Source organism: Aethina tumida, chromosome 6 (genome assembly GCF_024364675.1).
Source record: "Aethina tumida isolate Nest 87 chromosome 6, icAetTumi1.1, whole genome shotgun sequence".
NCBI lineage: Eukaryota > Metazoa > Arthropoda > Insecta > Coleoptera > Nitidulidae > Aethina > Aethina tumida.
In genome coordinates, this window is record NC_065440.1 from 8,191,131 (window position 1) to 8,212,701 (window position 21,571).

The 21,571-nt window shown below is 28.5% G+C and overlaps 1 protein-coding gene across 1 annotated transcript; it reads right to left on the reverse strand.

Moving 5' to 3' along the window:
* Positions 1-3,127: 3,127 nt before the first annotated feature.
* LOC109607680 (proto-oncogene tyrosine-protein kinase LCK-like) lies at positions 3,128-4,020 on the reverse strand. Its single transcript, XM_020024154.2, has 4 exons — positions 3,887-4,020; positions 3,630-3,827; positions 3,402-3,562; positions 3,128-3,345 (listed from the first exon to the last, which is right to left on the reverse strand). The coding sequence occupies exons 1-4, from the start codon at positions 3,995-3,997 to the stop codon at positions 3,213-3,215; spliced, it is 603 nt and encodes a 200-aa protein (XP_019879713.2). The 5' UTR covers positions 3,998-4,020; the 3' UTR covers positions 3,128-3,212.
* Between the last annotated feature and the right edge of the window lie 17,551 nt (positions 4,021-21,571).

Below are 21,571 nucleotides of genomic sequence, written 5' to 3' on the forward strand. Positions count from 1 at the left end.
ATGGGTGACCGCTTGGGAATACCGCGTGCTGTTGCCTTTTTGCTGATTTCTCCTTGTATTTTTCTTAGTTGATGTAATTTTTAGAAATATTTTATTAACAAAAAAAATATAAAAAGTCGATAAATGGTGGATGCGCGTCATACTTCCATTTTTTGTCGAAAAATTCGTCTAAATTACATTTACGTTCGTCTCCATCACGTTTTTATACCTAAACAACAACAAAACGTTTGTGTGAGTATGTCAATGAATGAATGGATGGATGGATGAATGAAGGTGTGAACGAATGAGTGTGTGAGTGAGTGAGTGAGAGAGTGAGAGAATGGGTGAACTCGGATGACCGTTTTCTTAATTCAATTTCAACATTTTGAGATTATTTATTTATAATTACAGTCAATTGTCAATTATCGATTATTAATTTTGTGTATTTTCCGAACGGGTTTCAAGCGAAAGCATCCCGTTGCAAATCGAATATCGAATATCGATTTCAGTTAGTGGGTAGACGGACAGACAGATCCCTCGCGCGTCCGCACGTCCACATACCGCCGCCGCCCAGCGTCGACTGCTAGAGACTCTTATTAAATATAAACTATCTCCCATTTTGTCCGTGTACGCTTGCGTTTGCTTTTACGCCCGTCTGTGCTCACATTTGACACCTACATATGAAAATTTATTATTCATTATTATTATTAAATTAAATAATAATTAAATTAAATTAAATTAAATTAAAACTATTACGTGTAACTGTAATCTATTTATTTTATTTTCTTTGAAAATTTGTGTACATATTAGTCTTGTAATACCGTAAATTTAATACCGGTCCTGCCAACGAATATCTTTTTGTCGGTTCCACTGTCAACGGAACGGAAACTGTTGTTGTTTTTCCAACCGGCACCGGTAGATCGGCGGATACATCGTCGAATAGTTTCCTAACGATGCGCCTGCTTGGTTTCAAAATTCTTCTTCTAGGTGTCGGACGATAAGAATCGAGAACGACATTCTTTTTAATATGTACTTCCTCTTTTCTTACCGTCTCCACCGCTTGTTTTCCCTTTCCCTTTAGGCTAGAAACCGGCTGAATAGGAGTCAAATCCGAAGGGAATATTGCGATTTCGTTGCTCGTGATTGTTGTTGTTGTGGATGTTTCAGATATCGTAATTTTATTAGCGATGACTGGTTCCGGGGAAACAGACAGAGTCGGAGTGGATGCGTCTGAAGCAGGTACGGTCGTTACTTTAGCGTTCGGTGACATTGATTCGGTCGATGTGCCCATGTCTCGTGTTAATTTTAATTTTTTAACCACACCGCTGTTTGTAAAATTGACATCGTCGTCGTCTCTATAATTCTCTCTGGTGCGTTTAGTTGATTTCCTATCGACGTTATCGACATTATCGTCACAGACGGTCGGATAGAAAAAGAAAATGGTTTTGCAGTAATGGAATAGCGACGTAACGAACGGCATGGTTGAACGATACCTAATATACTGATCAACGGCAGTAATGAACGTTATTTATAGGTGAGCAGTTACAGCAGTAACAACAATAAAAACAATAAATAATAATAATGAAAATATTAATGTCATTAATAATAATGTCAATAACAATAATAACAACAACAATAATAATAATAATATAAATAATTAAATAATAATAATAATAATAATAATAATAATTATTATTATTATTAAATAATAATAATAGTAATTAACTAATAATAATAATAAAAGTAAAAAGAAGAAGAACAATAAAAATAACAACAATATGAATAATAATGAAAACAATAATTTATTTTAATTATTATACTTATGACAAACTGACTAAAATCCTGCACACTTTATGGTCCTCTGAAATCATCCTGATAACCTTAAAATTGACGTCCAACCGATAATATGCATTGCTCTTAAACAATTTGAGAATGAAAAACTGTCGGCAACGGCCATACCACTGATTACTGAAGTCAACATATTAATGATATTTGTATTGAACCAAGGGGGGTAAGATTTATTTCTTTTAAATGATTTTTTTGTAGTCTAATATCGAATACTTTATACAGTTGTTTATAAAACATGTCACAGCAATCATTGATATTAATGAAATTATTTAATATGAACCAATCAACATTAAGTAAAAGACTATAAAGTAAACAATAATCGGCTTTTCTGAAATTGTATTCCATATTTTTAGTATTATTTGTAAATTGACGCTTTTTAGTAAAATTAAATAAGAAGGCTAGAATCTTCCAAAACAAGCAGAAATGTATATTTGAATGATTCTACACTAATATTGGAAAACAATAAGTCAAACAATCTATTATTAACATTAAGGGTATTATTGTGGTATGAAATTGTTTAAAGTAACACTTCGTTTACACATATTTTGTGGGTATGTCGGAACATTGATATTTCTATCATTGAGTAAATGTAACGTACCTAACGCATTAAAAAATGCCTCAAAGTCATCGGAATTGATATTTAGTGGTATTTAAACTAACACGTTAATTAAACTACTATAATTACTGATCTTGAATACAACACCAAGAACATCAATAAGAGGAACCAAATCAGAAATAGTCTTCAAATCGAACAAGAGAAAGAATTTTTGATGACCACTAAACCAGCTCAGGAAATATTTAAGTCCCTTTTCATTCAATAATTAATTTCAATTTCACTAACCTTTGTTTTCGTTGAACATATTTTCTTCAACTAATGTGATGTATCACACACAATACATACCTCTTTCAGCAAACTGAAATATTAGTTAATTAAAACGAACTCAGGTCAAAACAACTTAACTGCATTAACAAATAAACAAAACAAAATTTGAAAATCAATGATTTAAAATTAACTTAAATACTTGACAAAAAGGTTAAATTAACGAATATTTAAACAATTGATTCGACAAATAGTAAGTAAAAAAATAAAAGAACTTCGACCTTGACACTAGAAAAATTCTGGTCAAATTTAACAAAATAAATTAATCTCAAAGTTTTTATAAAACTCAGTTTTAAGGATTGAAGTTTTATTTGATAATATGTATAAATTTATTTGGAATAACCTGTAGATGAAGATGTACTTATAACATTTATGTGGGAAACGAAAATAACGTACTTCAATTCAATATTGCAACTTTATCGTAATGTATGAACAAAAATGCATGTTACGCTAATAAAAGTGAACATAAATATGATTCGTCTTTTTAAAAGAAAGAAGAAATTAATTAATCATTCAACAATGATTCAACCACATTATGAAAATCTTCTATGATTGGCCTTTCTTGGGGATTGGGTAATAATGCTTTCATAACAATCTGGTATAAGTTGTCTGGACATCTTTCTGAATTAGAAATCTTCCTACAAATAAATAATTGTATGATTTATGATATATTAACAACTATTTCTATACTTACTTAAGCTCAGAAACATAATATTTTTTTTTTGCAGATGCTTTGACTCTAGGAGACAACAAAACCTCCATCACCAAATATGCCAGGCTGTAAATGTCGCTTGCATACGAAAATATTTGGTTATTGAAAGCTTCCTTTGGGTAATGATAACTCTGTACAAATTTCTAAAATACATGTAAGTAAGCAATTAAACAACATTAATGGTGATAATTAATTATAACATGAACGTACCCCTTTCTGAATATAATTTTGTGAATTTCCTATAAAAACAGCATTTTCCAAATCTCCAATCCTACAGTTATTATGGTTATCAACAAACACATTTGTAGTGTCCAAATCTCTGTGAATGTATTTTTTACCATGGATGTATTTAAGTCCGTTAGTTACATCAAAAATATATTTAAGCAGTTGACTTGTACTTTGCATCTCCTAAAAAATTTATTTTTATCAAATTATTCAATATATAAATGATTCTATTTAACACTTACAGTGCACACGTTATACAAACTTCCTTTTCTCATATATTCAGTGAGAATAATACCATGTTCCAAATTAAAGCCAATAACAGGCATGATGTTTGGATGGGTTAAGGTTAGCATCGCAGAAACTTCCGCTTTGACCTCATCGAATGCCCACAACTTCATTTTAACAGCCACATCAATTAAGTGAATGTCCCTTTTAAGTGTGCCGAAAATCACAATATTGTGTATGCTTGAATTCAAAATTTTGTCAGTGATGTCCAACTTATCCACTTTAAACAGTTTCTCTTGTAAATAATTGGAAAGTGCTGCTGTAAGTGGCAATTTGGTTGATAAAATTTTCCATCCAATTAAGTTACCCAATACTTACTTTCATATTTAGTTCTTAATAATTCATGATGGTGATCGGAATTGGTACACTGCTTGGTGATATCACTAAAAATATTAATTTTATAATAAAAAATGCAGCTGAAATTATTTAATTTTAATAAACAACGTACCCCTTGACATTCGCAAGTATTCTTTTGCCTCTTTGTATGCTACCAAAAACCTGATTAAAATATAGTTTGTAATGATATTCCGGATTGTCAAACATAAGTTCCAGAAGATTTTTCATAACACAGTAGCATCGCGGTGGTGTCTGCTTTCGCTGGTTTCGGCACGCCATCCTATTTGAAGCTTTCACTAAAACTAGTAGAGCAATATATATATATATATATATATATATATATATATATATATATATATATATATATATATATATATATATATATATATATATATATATATATATATATATATATATATATATAATAATAATAAATCATGATACATCGTTGAGGGTTTAGGTGTTCTGTGGGTATATTCATAGGGGGGGAAGTGAACCGAAGGTACACTCGTGTTTTATAATTGATATGCGCAGCGCAGTATTTTAAATATTGCGCATTTGTTTTCTGAAGATGCCAGGGAGGTGGAATAGAGCCAACGAATTAAAATGGTTTGAATTTTTAGTCTTGGGTAACTTATTTCTTTTCAGAAAATTATAATTCACATAAATATTTTGTTGAAAAGTTTAAATTCCCTTCTATTAAGTAATCACTAGTTACGTCCGCTGACTAGGCATTTTACCCTGGACAACCGGACGTACCGAACTTACGTCGAACCCGGCAGCAGTAATACCGGCACTTGCCTTTTAGTTGTTAAACTGTAACAATCTAATTGTAACCTACCAACTATTAGTGTAATAAATCAGTTAAAATATCTACTGAATTTTAATCACTCCAAACCAACATTCAAAACTCACTCTAACAATTCCAATGGTTCAGTTAATCACTATTAACAGTCATTCAGTTAATTTACATTATGATCTTCCTTAACAAAGTAGTTTAAATTCTTCTAATAATAAGAATGATTTAAATTTTGTGATATTTTTATTTGTATTTATATTACATTGTATTTGTATTTATTTATTTTTGTTGTATATAGTTCTTAAGAAAAATGATATATTTTGTTATGTATAAATAATTTATAAAAAAAATGTTTTAATTTCATAACCTGTTTTATTTCAGGTAATACCCAGAACACTTAGTAATTATGTACAAATTAATTTGAATTTGAATTTATTTCCGCCATTTTTGTCAAGTACAGGAAACTGTGAAGCTGACATCTATTGAATAATTTAAACCCATTTTAATTAGGAGGTTGGTACCCCTTGGGTGTTGAGGGGTGGCCAAGTGAATAGGGACGAAGGGGCAACGATCATAAACGTTCGGCATCGTCGAAAAGGTACGACCTTTATGTCAGGGATTGTAGGGATTTTTAATGTTTAATTTTATAAACTGGTAATAGAAATTCCCCAAAATTTTCCGAGATTAGCGTTAGTGATTTTAGTTAGAGGAAATAATTTACAAGATTTTAGAATAGAGAAAATTCAGTTGTTTTTAGGTTAGGGAAGAGAGTGTGGTCGAGGAATGTTAATACTTTGAGAAAGTATATTTCTGATAAGAATCTTTTTATATAATCAGTATACATAATTTAATTGTTTGTATTTGTTATTGCATATTATTTTACTTAGAATTTTGTTTATTTAAATTGTTCAATCATTGAATTTAATGTAAAATTTTTCTTAATTCATTTCATTTTTATTGGTTAGTTATTATTTTTGCCAAATTTTATAAAGAAGTTGTCATAATTATATTACAGTTTTAGGTCAGATGACCTCTTGAAGATATGTGTCTTTAAGGATCCCCGGTGTAAAAAATACTTTCAGGTATATTTATATAATAATAATATAATATAATAAATTTTGTAATCAATTTTTCTCAGCAATCTTTTTGGTTTTTGGTTATAATAGTAAATATTGTAGTTATTCTAAATGTTCTAACAAATATCTTATTAATGTTAAAAATTTCAATATTGAGAATAAGTCTTATTTTTGTTCCACTTGTTCAAGAAATTTCTACAGTTCTTTCTACTTCTATCAGTATTAATAATGTTCAAGTATCTAAAATTCCTAGTTCTAGTTTTTGCCCTTCGGAATTTAATAATTTAAATAATCTTGATAAAAAAATATGATCCATTCCAATGTTTTGTTAAAAAGTTCTGATACTCTTCCTATTTCAAATGTTTCTACAGTTACTATTTTTCATTCCAATTCTAGTATCTCTTAAATGATAAAAATACAAATATTGATATTTTCAAAGATTTTATTAGTAAGTAAAATTCTATTATTCTTTCAAATCATTCATATGGTAAATCTGTATCTTCCGTCTGTGATAAAACTACAATTAGTAATAATTATGCTGATTAAAATTCTTTATTGTATAAGATGCATCGAAATACTATTTCTAAAATTTCAAAGTTAAAAGCTTAAATTAAGATTACAAAACATTTGTTCTGATTTAAATCTGGTATGTATATTTGAATGTTGTTTGTTTTTACCATTGATATATAATAAAGTTTATGTGAAATATTTAATTGTTATGTTTTTATATACCTTTAGAAAAACCTAACCTATACACATTTGATATAAATTTTAAATATAAGGTTTCCCGCCCTTCATAAAGTGACATATGAACAAGAAGATATCTGTAATCTGTAAGAAAAGGCAACACCGTATACAAAATGGCAACATGGCTACATCCCGAAATCGTGCTCAGTTATGTTCCTCGTTTATAACATTGGATTGGTACTTCTTTGCTTTTCTATGTGGGTGTTCTGTGAGTGTGCTTAGGTATTTTTATGTTTGGTGATATTGTTTATTGGCAGAATTAAACATTGATCTATCTAAGCAAAATATTCATATCTGAAAAAGACATGATGTATTAATTCTTGCTTTACGTATAGAACTTTATAGATAAGTAAATGGGTAATGTATTTTGTTTTGAAATACAGTGAACGCTCTATATAAGTAACCTCTCTACAAGCAACATACTATATAATACAAGCAACTTTTTTTAGTTAAACTGTTCTGTATAAGCAGCTTATTTTTTTAAAGTTAAATATTTGAGTTAAGTTTAGGCCAATTCAGGAGTAAAATCAGCTGTTCACAATAACACACCTCAAATTGTAGAAAATTCTCTTATTGGAATATATTTGTGTTTTGTGCTGCCAATATTGAAGTGAATTTCTGTTAAATAGAATAGTTACTTGAATTCTGTTAGTTTCTGTTAATTAATAAATTAATTAATTAATTCATATTTTGTGCAACCATAAAATATAAATCAGAAGAAAAAAGGACGTTCAATTTCGTTAAAAGATAAACTATTCATTTTAAAGATGTTGAAAATGGTAAGAAAACAAAGGACATTTGTAACGAATATAAAGTTGTTAAATTTACAATAAGTAAAGTAAAAGAAAATAAAGAAAATATAGAAGAATATGCATCCAAAAAGTACGTGAATCAGAGTAAGATTAAGCGAATGAAGACAATAAAATATGGTAAAATCGACGATACAGTTTTTCTTGGTTCTTGGAGCGGCGACAACTAAACAATTTAGTTCCAAATGAAATGATAAAATTAAAAGCACTCGAAGTAAATAGATTAAATAATGGAACTGAAACATTCGTAGCAAGTGATGGATGGTTAACGAAATTTAAAAAACGCCACGGTATACGGATTTTGTCTGTTTGTGGAGGGAGTATGTCTTGCAATGTGGAGCTAGCTAATTCATTTAAAAATAAACTTAAAAATTATATTGCTGAAAATGGCTTTTTGCCTGAACAAATATATAATTGTGACGAAACTGGTCTCGTCTCAAAAAGTTTGCCCAATAAAACTAACGTTACAAAATTTGAAAAATCTGCTGCTGGAAGAAAAGCAATGAAGGAACGAGTAACAATTGTGCCATGAGTAAACGCTACAGGTACGCCCTTAGGTGCGAATAGTTTCAGCACTGAAAAATATTAATTTGAAAGATGTTGTGTTGGTGTAGATATGGAATGAAATGCCCGTGTCAGGTATACAAAATTCATTTAAACATCTTTCATCAAACATAATCAAGTGATGAAATTCACTACAACATTACTTCTGATCACTTTTGAGAAGAAGATGATATTCCCTTGGCAAGCTTGTATCGAATTATCGATATTTAATGATTGTAATTTACCAGATACTGAAATTATGGAGTGGGCAAGTGGAACAAGTTAGGCAAATCAACCATTTAACCTTGAAGAAAATCCTAAAGTAGAAAGACAAACTACTCCTGTTGAAGAAAACGAAAAAACGTCGGATGACTCCAATAAAAACATCAATGATATTATAAATTCTTTTAATTTGGTGATATAATGGACGAAAGAAAATAACTTACCCTGCACTGAGGACCTTTTGTTACAAAGAATAAGGGAAAAAGCTATTATGAACAAATATATTTAATTGTTTTTGTTTGTTCAGGCAATTAGTGCTGTACTAAACAAAAGATTTGTTAAAATTTAATTGTTTGTTTTTTAATATAATTAATAACTACGCTTATATGATAACAATAATAAAATGTTTTCTTTTGCAAAATAAAACTGAATTTATTTATTCTATACAGCTTAACTAAGCTAAAGTAAAAGAAATAAGTAAAAATAATTTCTAGCCGGTAAGTAATTTTATACTGCTTTTTTCCCTATAAGCAACTTTTCCCAATAAGAAACTTTTTTATTGAAATTGGTTCAAATGAGTTGCTTATATAGAGCGTTCACCGTAGTTTGTTTTGGTTATTATTATTTATTTTTTATAGACAAGTGTGTATTATGTAATGTATCTATCTGTATTTGTATTATTTTTATAGTTTATTTGAATAATTTTAATTTTTAAATTTAGTTGAAGCAATAAAAGACCTGACTAATTACACCTTTTTAATTTAATAAATTGGAAAAAACCATACTGTCAAAGCATCTTAAACAATGTACAAAATAAGATTTTATTTGACACAATAGTTCTTTGTTCATAAATATCACAAATTAAAATTTTAAAATATGTCAACACCTTACATTTATTTTCATTTTTCATAAAAAGAAAATAGTACATTTATATACTTAGTTGTTTGGAACGTTTAAGTATTTCGAAATAAAGCTAGTGTTTGGTATAATTAATTGGAATAAATAATTCTACATTATTTAAGCAAGAACTTCTTGAAAACGTAAATCTGACAATAATGCGTATATATTTGATTAAATTAGCCCAATTGCAAGTTAACGGTTTCATGCACTAAACTTTATAAAATATTTGGACAAAAATTAATTAACTTACGTGTTATTTGGTCTGAAGATGAAGAGTCCACTGAGTACCTAACTACTCGGATACGCACTGCCAACTGGCATAAGTTGCATGCTCGTAGTTGGCGCCAAGAGACTCTGGAGTCCCGGCTCGGGACGGAGGGGCAACCACCGATCCTAGACGTTCGACATCGTCGCAAAGGCACGACCTTTAAGAGTGGCGTATCCCTGTGTTAAATTCCCTGTACAAACGCCGTCGACGACTTGGAGCAAATCTCAAAAACTACATAAACAATCTATTTCAAATTTTGGGTGTGGATTAACAAATAGTTAGTTTTAAAGTCGTAATATTATTTAATAACAAAGTTATTGATGGTCAAACTTAGGTCATTTTCTACCATTTTTGTACAGCAAATAACTCAAAAAATAAAGAATATTTTGGTAAATGAAATATATCATGTCAAAGCTTAGATATTTAACAAGACTGTACAGTGACAATTTTCCAAGAAAAATATTGCATTTTTTAGATTTGCTCCAAATTAGCAAAATAATAAAATTTCATACGTACCCCGAATAATTATAGAAATCTGTAAGTATAAGTGATTGGGGCGAGGAAGGGGGGTATTCAGGGAAATTTGTACATTTTTATACCAGTTATTATAGCAATAAAATTTAGAAACTCTTTGATTCATAATACTACTAATTTCAGAAATACAAATTGGCCACATGTAAGAAAGCCATTGACATGTGTGTCTGTATCACAAAAGAAATTCAAAAATAATATATATTTTCTTAAAAAATATTGATAATTGATTATTCATCATTAATCAAATTTATGTGATGTAAATATATATTTTAATGTCATTATTTAAATAGTAAATTTTTAACCTGGAAATCTAAACAGGAAATTCTGCTTATTGTTCAATATAATATAATACAATACAATTTTCATTATCTGATAAATTAAAATCAAAACACTTTTTATATACAATATTTTTTATGTATAATTACAGTAAACTAATGCGTAAATATTGTAATTTGAATGGAATTTATAGGAATTTAACGTAGTGAAACAAATTATTTTAAAAATTAATATTCTATTAAATTGACATTTTTTTGTTCTCATTTCCTGCGCTTCTCTGATATAGGGTGGATCAAAACATTATAAATTTCGCCCTCTTCTATTTAATAGTATCTCTTGTCTTAGACAATTAAAATAGAATCTTTCTAATTTCGAAAGCATTTTGTTGTTCCAAAAATTCATCTTTATGAATTACTTCAACGAGAAGTTTATTTTTTGGACCTGAATATACAATAAAATAGCACAGATTAGTTCCAATAATATTTAATTGATTTTATATATGAAAGTAATATTCTATAAGTTCTATATTATAATCGTCTCATAAGAACACTTGACTTCCACAATTTCGTCTTCAGATATAATTCCTGAAAATATAAAAATTTAATTATAAAAATACACAATATAATTTATAAATATCCATGAAGAACATCAACAAATAAACCAGCAGGCTTTACAATTTTATTGCATTCTTCTTCAAATTTTTTTATTGCTACCGAATCATTAATTTTCCTGTAATTCGTAGCTTCTGTAGAAAAATTATTAATTTTTTTTACTTTATTGTCACAAGATTCTTTTAATTTTAACCTCTCCAAAATTTGAAACACTAAGCCGGTGCATTTATTAATAATAAATTGGGTTGTTAAATTGCCAATTGCTTTTTCATTTATTTAAATTGTTCTTTTTTAGTAATTTTAAATTGATCTAATATCATTTAAAATAAATTGTGAATATTGGATAGATTCGTTATACTTCTCATCTCGTTCTAAAAGATTATCCACAATATATGATCCTATTTTCTTCAGTTTCCTGTTTTTTAGTTCAAGTAAATGTAAACTTTTAATTTTTTTCTTAGACCAAGAAGTAAATCTACGTGTTTTTGGCATTTTCTAAAATTAATATTGCTTTTATTTTATTATTGTATACTATAATATATAATCATACATGCTTCTTAGATTATAAATTACATATTAAAATTATGTGTCACTTGATTTTCCAATTTTATAAAGTCTAAGTTAATATAACTACATAATACAAAATAGCTCAAAGACAAGTTATGTAACAACACGAAAAAATAATAGAAATAATTCAAGAATATTAATTTAGGTGTACCAATAATATGAACAAAAAAACTATATATGTATTTAACAAAAAAAGAAATAAAAAAACCGAACTATCATATATATTTTAAATACACTGAAATTGATTTGAAATGATCAAATAAATCAATCTTTATTTATAATTTCACGACGAGAAAAACCAACAACAAACAATGAACACGAAATACGCCTCCAATAGGAAACCAAGGACACAAAACTATGAAATAATATCAAAATTGTGACAGATACAAGTAATTAATTAATTAATTGATGACATGAATTAACAAATATACATAACTCATACGAAACAATAATAAAACAATATAAAAACAAAAATTGACGATTAAAATAAGACTAATTTGTTTCTCTGCTTAAAACTGGTGTTTCTTCAACCACCAAAACTGAACTAAAATTTCTAAGTCAAGTACTATTCGAACAGAAAAATTCCATATGTTTTGTTGATGTTATCACATTTCACATAAAATTACACGCAGGTTACATGCACTGATTTCTGCAACTCATCACTCTGAGAGTGCGAAAGTAAGAGTATGAAGAAACATCATTTTCTAGCAGAGAAACAAATTAGTCTTATTTTAGTCGTCAGATAAAGTGTAATTTGTTATAAACTCTTAAAGGTAAGTTTTTTATTCAATTTTTGTTTTTATATAGTTGTATTATTGTTTCGTATGTGTTATGTATATTTGTTAATTCCTATCATCAATTAATTAATTAATTTTTACTTGTATCTGTCACAATTTTGATATTATTTCATATTTTTGTGTTTTTGGTTTTCCATTAGAAGCGTCTGGACGGATTTGTATTCCGTGTTCATTTTTGTTGTTGTTTTTTCTCCCCATGAAATTATGAATAAAGATTGATTTATTTGAAGAATGTATTATGTTCATTTCAAATTGACTTTAGTGTATTTAAAATAAATATGATAATTCGGTTTTTTTATTTCTTTTTTTGTTAAATACATATATAGTTTTTTTTGTTCATATTATTGGTTCACCTAAATTAATATTCTTCAATTATTTCTGTTATTTTTTCGTGTTGTTACATAACTTATCTTTGAGCTATTTTGTATTATGTAGTTATATTAACTTAGACTTTATAAAATTGGAAAGTGACACATAATTTTAATATGAAATTTCTTATCTAAGAAGCATGTATGATTATATATTATAGTATATTATAGTATACAATAATAAAATGAAAACAATATTAATTTTAGAAAATGCCAAAAATCAGAGAATATACAAGGAATTGCAGTAATTTATTCAATCAAGTAATTGAAATACAAAGGATGAATTAACGAAAAGACAGCTACTTCTGAGTTCTTGAGCTGTTTCTCTCAAACTGACTCTCACTGTTTTCTTCATCACCAAGGTTACCTCGGTCGCCTTTCATTTGTTAATTGCTATTGTTTCTTAATATACCTTATTCTATTATATTGCTTATATTAACAAAAAACGCGTAGATTTACTTCTTGGTCTAAGAAAAAAATCAAAAGTCTACATTTACTTAAACTAAGAAACAGAAAACTGAAGAAAATAGGATCATATATTGTGGATAATCTTTTAGAACGAGATGAGAAGTATAACGGATCTACCCAATGTTCACAATTTATTTTAAATGATATTAGATCAATTTAAAATTACTAAAAAAGAACAATTTAAATAAATGAAAAAGCAATTGGCAATTTAACAACCCAATTTATTATTAATAAATGCACCGGCTTAGTGTTTCAAATTTTGGAGAGGTTAAAATTAAAAGAATCTTGTGACAATAAAGTAAAAAAAAATTAATAATTTTTCTACACAAGCTACGAATTACAGGAAAATTAATGATTCGGTAACAATAAAAAAAATTGAAGAAGAATACAATAAAAGTGTAGAGACTGCTGGTTTATTTGTTGATGTTCTTCATGGATATTTATAAATTATATTGTGTAATTTTATAATTAAATTTTTATAATTTCAGGAATTATATCTGAAGACGAAATTGTGGAAATCAAGTGTTCTTATGAGACGATTATAATATAGAACTTATAGAATATTACTTTCAGATATAAAATCAATTAAATATTATTGGAACTAATCTGTGCTATTTTATTGTATATTCAGGTCCAAAAAATAAACTTCTCGTTAAACTAATTCATAAAGACGAATTTTTGGATCAACAAAATGCTTACGAAACTAGAAAGATTCTATTTTAATTGTCTAGGACAAGAAATACTATTAAATAGAAGAAGGCGAAATTTAAAATGTTTTGATACACCCTACATCAGAGAAGCGCAGGAAAAGAGAACAAAAAAATGTCAATTTAATAGAATATTAATTTTTAAAATAATTTGTTTCACTACATTAAATTCCTATAAATTCCATTCAAATTACAATGTTTACGCATTAGTTTACTGTAATTATACATAAAAAAATATTGTATATAAAAAGTGTTTTGATTTTAATTTATCAGATAATGAAAATTGTATTGTATTATATTATATTGAACAATAAACAGAATTTCCTATTTAGATTTCTAGGTTAAAAATTTACTATTTAAATAATTTGATAACTATTTAAATAATGAGATTAAAATACATATTTACATCACATAAATTTGATCAATGATGAATAATCAATTATCAATATATTTTTTTAAAAATATATATTATTTTTGAATTTCTTGTGTGATACAGACTCACATATCAATGGCTTTCTTACATGTAGTCAATTTGTAATTCTGAAATTAATAGTATTATGAAACAAAGAGTTTCTAAATTTTATTGCTATAAAAATGTACATCTATGAATAATGAGTGGAACACATGAAATACAACCCTTCCCATACCACAATCACTTATACTTACAGATTTCTATAATTATTCGATTTACGTATGAAATTTTATTATTTTGCTAATTTGGAGCAAATCTAAAAAACGCAATATTTTTCTCGGAAAATTGTCACTGTATAGTCTTGTTAAATATCTAAGCTTTGACATGATATATTTCATTTACCAAAATATTCTTTATTTTTTGAGTTATTTGCTGTACAAAACTGGTAGAAAAAGACCTAAGTTTGACCATCAATAACTTTGTTATTAAATAATATTACGACTTTAAAACTATGCCATGTCAAATATCAAACATTTGTTATTCCACACCCAAAATTTGAAATAGATTGATTGCGTAGTTTTTGAGAATTGCCCCAAGTCGTCGACGGCGTTTGTATAGGAAATTTAACACAGGGAGACGTCGCTGTTAATTCATTCCTGGTTAGTTCACAGAGAAGCAATGTGAGATAATTCATAGATGACAGTGGGATGCAGACAAACTAAATATAAAAAAAAATTTAATTGGTATGTTTAATGAATTTTGTTAGTTCAGTTTTAAGCTTGACAGTAGAATGTCACTACCATCGAATTGTGTATATAACAGTATTTTCATCCTTAATTTACCCTCCACGGTTTATAATAAAAGCAAAATTGGCACACATACATATTTATTTTAAATAAAAGGAAACATATTAGGAAAGTCCAAGTTTAACAAATCAAGTAAAGTCTTATAAAGTAATTATGAAATTAGGAAGAATATGAAAAACGTTTGAAAGAACATCATCGAATGTTTTGCCATATTAGATACTGAAAAGAAAAAGTGAAAATTAAAGTACTTTTGCTTAATTTAGATTTTATTTAGAATATATGATAATTATGCTTTAGTAACTAATAACAAACGATAAAATTACGTATTTCAATTTACCAATAGTATTTCAATGGATCCGTCTGTCCACAGCATAATATCACAAATGGGTCAGGCCAAGTCAAATATTCTTTCAATTTAAATAAAAATTGGTATAAAATTTTCTTTAAACATAAACACGTTCTACCATTTTTCAAAAGACATTTTAAAGATTGTAAATCATCATTCAATTTTGTTATTTTGAGCAGTTAAAATTTTAAATGAATGTTATAATAATGTGAAAATTGTCATTTTTTATTATTTAATCTTTAACTAATTTTCCCATTTTATAAGTTTATATTTAGAAAACCTCTAAAATAATTACAGTGTGGCAGTGGCTTTAATTTAAATAAAATACCATTTAAGGTTGTTCAATTTTGGTACTGATAAAAACCAGCTTAATCAAAATGAGTTAAGCTAAGCGGGTTGTAAAAAGTTTAATTATGTTTTACCTTTTTTTTATTATTTCTTTAGGTATTTATAAATATGATAAATCCAAGTATTTTAAGAAAACTACTACACTTATATACTCTACGCTTACTGTCTAGAGAGCCTGTAATACTAAAAGTTGTATTTGTGGGGCTTCATGTAAATGGGTCATCTTAAATCGTACAGGGAATTGGGGTTAGGTTTTTTTCATTCAATTTTTTTATAGTTTCTCCATCAAAATTGATGAGACTCCTATTTTTTTTTTACTTTCTTTGATAATAATATAAATAAAAGTAAAATTATTTTAATTATATAATAAATTTATATTTAGAATAATTTGTAGCAAATGTAAATTTCAATTATTTTATTTTTCACTTTTTATTTTAATATTTTGAACTATTTATTAATAATTTTAAATATATTTAAAATCATGTGTCAGAATACGTAAATTTCAAAATAAAAAAAATCAAGAAAAAAAAATGGATATATAATATATCAATATAAAAATTATTTAGTAGTTAATCATAATAACAAAAAAATTTTAAACAATTAAAATAATAGGAGTTTCATCGATTTCGATGAGGAAGCACCATAAAATCCACGAAAAAAAGATATAATCTTAATTGTGTAGATGATTTGAGATGATCGCCCCAAATGTATTTTTTATATAGTAATGGTATATTTTATTAACTCTTACTGTTTATTAGATTTAATTAAAAATGTCGTTAAATGGTATTTAATAGAAAAAAAATTATTTGTTTAAAATTTAACGTCATTATTGATTTGTTATTAAAACATTTTTTTATTACAATAACAAATATTTATATATGCGAGTTAATCTCACCTGAAGACGACTAATTTCTGCAATGTCTGCGGAACTGCTGTCTAACATCCCTCAAATATAAGCAACCTGAACTGATTATCATCACGCAAAAAAATCCTAACCACCTATGCGGATTTCTAACGAGGAGGTGTAGAGAGTTCTAAAATACGGATATTTGCTATGTCTAAACCCTGCCTGGCAGAAAGTCCGGAAAAAGTTTTGCATATCTAAGTGAAATTATTATAATGATGAATAATCTACAACAAAAACACATATAAATTACATCGCACAATACGATGACTCCAAAGGAAACCCGAGACCGCTTGATCAGCAGAATAAAGTTTATATAATAACATTTTTTCCGTTGTAAATTCACTCTTGTCAATGTCTTGCCATTGTTAAATAAAGTCTTTTTAAAAAGTCAATCGTGTTTTTCGAAAATAAAAGTGGCGCAGTCGGATCGGATGTGTTAACGTTTTGGAAACCTCAAAATCGTGGACTTTCAATATTAGTTTGAACCCGAAAATTTGATTTCGCGAGTGAACCCACCGTGGACTTTCACGTAACAAAACGGTGCTTTTCAAAGCTTTGCAACACAAGAACTTACGAGGTCTTCGAGTAGTGAACATTCGGTTGGAATTGACTTTCACTCAGTGAAGCTCCTGAAAAACTACGACGACTCCACAACAGCTGGGAAATTCAGACAGTCGAAGGAAAATCGGCAGAACCTCAGGCTTAATGTGGCGACTTTTTGTACTGGTAAGTCATAGATGTCAGTTAGTGGTAGCGATTCGGAATCGGAAACTACATCCGACTATAATTTTAAAATTCGATTACCTAAAAACCACGAGGCACGAAAACTCGCTTTTAAAAATTTAGGCATCGATAAAATTGGCTCTACTAGAGTTAATACAAAAAACGATTCGCTTTCTGAAGAAACTATTAAACAAATAAGCAATTTAACGCTTAATACAGAATTAAATAATTCTAACAAACAAATAAACATGTCAGACTTTAAAATTGAATATCTCCAAATTGTTCCTGAGTTTACTGGCAATCAGTCACTTCTTAGTGAATTTATTCAAACTAGTGAACAATTAATTAATCAATTAATTTTATGACAAAGTTATTGTTAATTCGTTTCAAAATACATTTCTTTTAAGATGTATTCGAAACAAGGTCAAAGGCACCGCCGCGGATGCAATAGCATCATATAACATTACAACGTGGGCTGATTTGAAAACAGCACTTCTTGCCACGTACGCTGATAAACGCGACTTACATACATTAATAATGGAATTATGCAACCTTAGACAGAGAAACCTAAAACCTCTTGAATTTTTTAATAAAATTCAAACTAATTTGAATTTGCAAATTAGTTACATTCACAATCATTCGGAGAGTGCTATAGAGAAAGAAATCTTGATAACCCATTCTCAGAAACTTGCTCTAAGAGTGTTCCTGAAACATCTAAATGGTCACTTGGGCGACTATCTATCAACTCGTAACCCTGAATCGCTAAACTCCGCATTACACATTCTTACGAATGACTTCAATATTAATGATAGAACACCTGCTAATATAAAACAACAAAATTTCCCAAAACAAAATCCTTTGCCCGTCGTATACAAAAATACTCAAAACCAATCTAATGTATTTAGACCTAATCCGAATTTCCAGCAAATGTACAAACCAACACCAATGAGTTTTGTACAGTCAACCAGATTCACAAAAAATAATAACCCTCATAACAACTTCCGACAAAAAAATCGAAATCCTCCTGAAGAGCTACACAATCTAAATACTTCTGAAGATCAAAGTAATGAGGAGGAGACGGATACCGAAATCCTAGAAACTGACCTATCTGAAGAATTCCATAAATCGAACGAACAGTCTACCGATGAACAGAATTTTTTAGAATTCGAAGCCTCGGAACCAGTCACTTATTATTACTAAACACGGAATTCTCAAAACCTTTATTACCTTATATATCTATACCAGTAGGAAATGTAAACTTAAAATGCTTAATCGATACTGGATCTACTAAATCTTTCATCAACCCTGAGATTGCGAAAAATTACTTTTCTGAACACATAAAGAACGACCCATACACAATCTCAACGGCTCATGGCACCAGTCATGAACACTTCAGCATGACTATGATCGTGCCAGAAATTTTTAAAACGAAAATTAATCCTTTAAATTTCACCTTTTTAAATTTCATAAAATTTTTGATTGTCTACTAGGGTTAGATAATCTCATATTGCTTAACGCAAACATCAACATACCTGCCAGGAAATTGGAACTACCTAATACAAAAATTAACATTAAATTGGAAGGTCTCGAACAATCTAAAACTCATACCATTCTCGATCCCAGATCAGTTAATGTGGTTAAAGTACGTGTAAAAAATGTTAAAGGCGGTATTGCAATTTTACCCCATCAAAAAATTCACAATGTCGAGATCCCTGAAAGTTTAATTAATATCAAAAATAATGAAGCATTTACAACAGCTTTAAACGCTTCGGAAGATACTATTTCCGTCAATCTATCTGATCCAATCGAAGTTATCCCAAATTCTGAATTTGATATTAACCCTCCCGATTTTGAACAAAATCTAAATAACTTCAACGTAAAGAAATTTGAGTTCGATTTAAATAAAGTTAGATTAAATCACATGAATAAAGAGGAAAAAACCGAAATTATAAAACTCTTAAAATCATACTCAGACATATTCCACTTTGACTCTAACAAGTTAACTTTTAGCAATACAGTAAAACATAGAATAAAATTAAAAAACGAAACCCCTATCTATACAAAAACCTACAGATATCCCCAGATTCATAGACAAGAAGTACAAAGCCAAGTTAGGAATATGCTAGAACAAGGGATTATCAAACCTTCAGAATCTCCGTGGTCATTCCCTATTTGGGTTGTACCTAAAAAGAAAGATGCGTCAGGGAAAATAAAATGGCGTATTGTTGTAGACTACCGCAAACTTAACGAACAAACTATCGATAATAAATATCCTCTTCCCAATATTACCGACATTTTAGACAAACTAGGCAAAAGTCAATATTTTACAACACTAGATCTTGCCTCTGGATTCCACCAAATCGAAGTCGACCCCAGAGATACAGAAAAAACTGCTTTTACAGTGGAAAATGGCCATTATGAATTCGTAAGAATGCCATTCGGTCTTAAAAACGCACCTTCCACCTTTCAGTCAGTCATGGACAACATTTTAAGAGGAATACAGAACGAAATATGTTTCGTATACTTAGATGATATCATAATACATTCTACTTCCCTTCAAGAACATTTAGACAAATTAAAATTAGTTTTTGATCGACTTAGAAAGCATAACTTTAAAATTCAATTAGATAAAAGTGAATTTTTACGTAAAGAAGTAAACTATTTAGGTCATGTAGTAACTACGAAAGGAATTAAACCAAACCCCGATAAAATCATTGCAATAACTGAATATCCAATTCCAAAAACTACCAAACAATTAAAAGGATTTTTAGGATTACTCGGATATTACCGAAAATTCATAAAAAACTTTGCCAAAATAACTAAACCCCTCACAAACTGTTTGAAACAAGGTAATGACATAAACATTAAAGATCAAAATTATATTAATTGTATAAACTTTTGTAAGAAACTATTGACCAATGATCCAATACTTCAATATCCGAACTTTGAAGAACCATTCATTTTAACTACCGATGCTTCAAATTATGCAATAGGCGCGGTCCTAAGTCAAGGAAAAATCGGATCCGACTTACCTATCGCATACGCATCCAGAACACTAAATGAACACGAAATAAATTACAGCACTATCGAAAAAGAGTTGTTATCAATAGTATGGGCTACAAAATATTTTCGGCCGTATTTATATGGACGAAAGTTTACTATAGTAACAGACCATAAACCTTTACAATGGTTATTTTCATTGAAAGAACCAAATTCAAAATTAGTGCGATGGCGTTTACGCCTAGAAGAATTCGATTATGTAATCGTTTATAAGAAGGGCAAATTAAATTCCAATGCAGACGCACTTTCTCGACCACCTAATTTAAACATTCTTGAAACAAATTCAGAATCGAACCCCATTTTTCAATATATGCAAGAGTTTAATGAAAATCTCACTGAAAGTACTACAGAATCCCAAACTGATGACAACGTTTCTTTAATCGTTCAAGTACCTCCTGATAACGAACAGCAAATGGAGGAAGACAGTGACACAATCCACACAAACATCGAAAATCCTATTTGCGAAGTGCCAATTTCCGAAGAACCCCTTAATGTGGGATCAAATCAAATCCATTTTATGTCCGTCAAAACAAGACCAAAATTAACTACTATTATGCGACTATTCGATAACACAAAACAAAGAATTACAGTTCAAATTTCAAAAACTAATTATCTAAGCGATTTTAATAAATTCATTAAAGAATATGTTGCTCCAAAAATTAATTATTATTGCTACTTTGACAACGATACTTTGTATGAACAATTCTGTTCAATCCTAGCACAAAACTTTAACAAAAATCTCAAATTCAGAAAATGTAACAAAATCCTAACTGATATAGAAACAATCGATGACCAACAAAATTTGTTGAAAAATTATCACGAAGGAAAATGCAACCATCGCGGTATCACTGAAACTATTCTAAAACTTTCATCACGTTATTATTGGCCCAATTTGCAAAAGTCTGTTAAAAATTACATAAATAATTGTGAAACTTGCAAACTTGTTAAATATGATAGAAAACCATTGAAATTAAAATTTAATATTACCCCCACACCTACAAAACCATTTGAA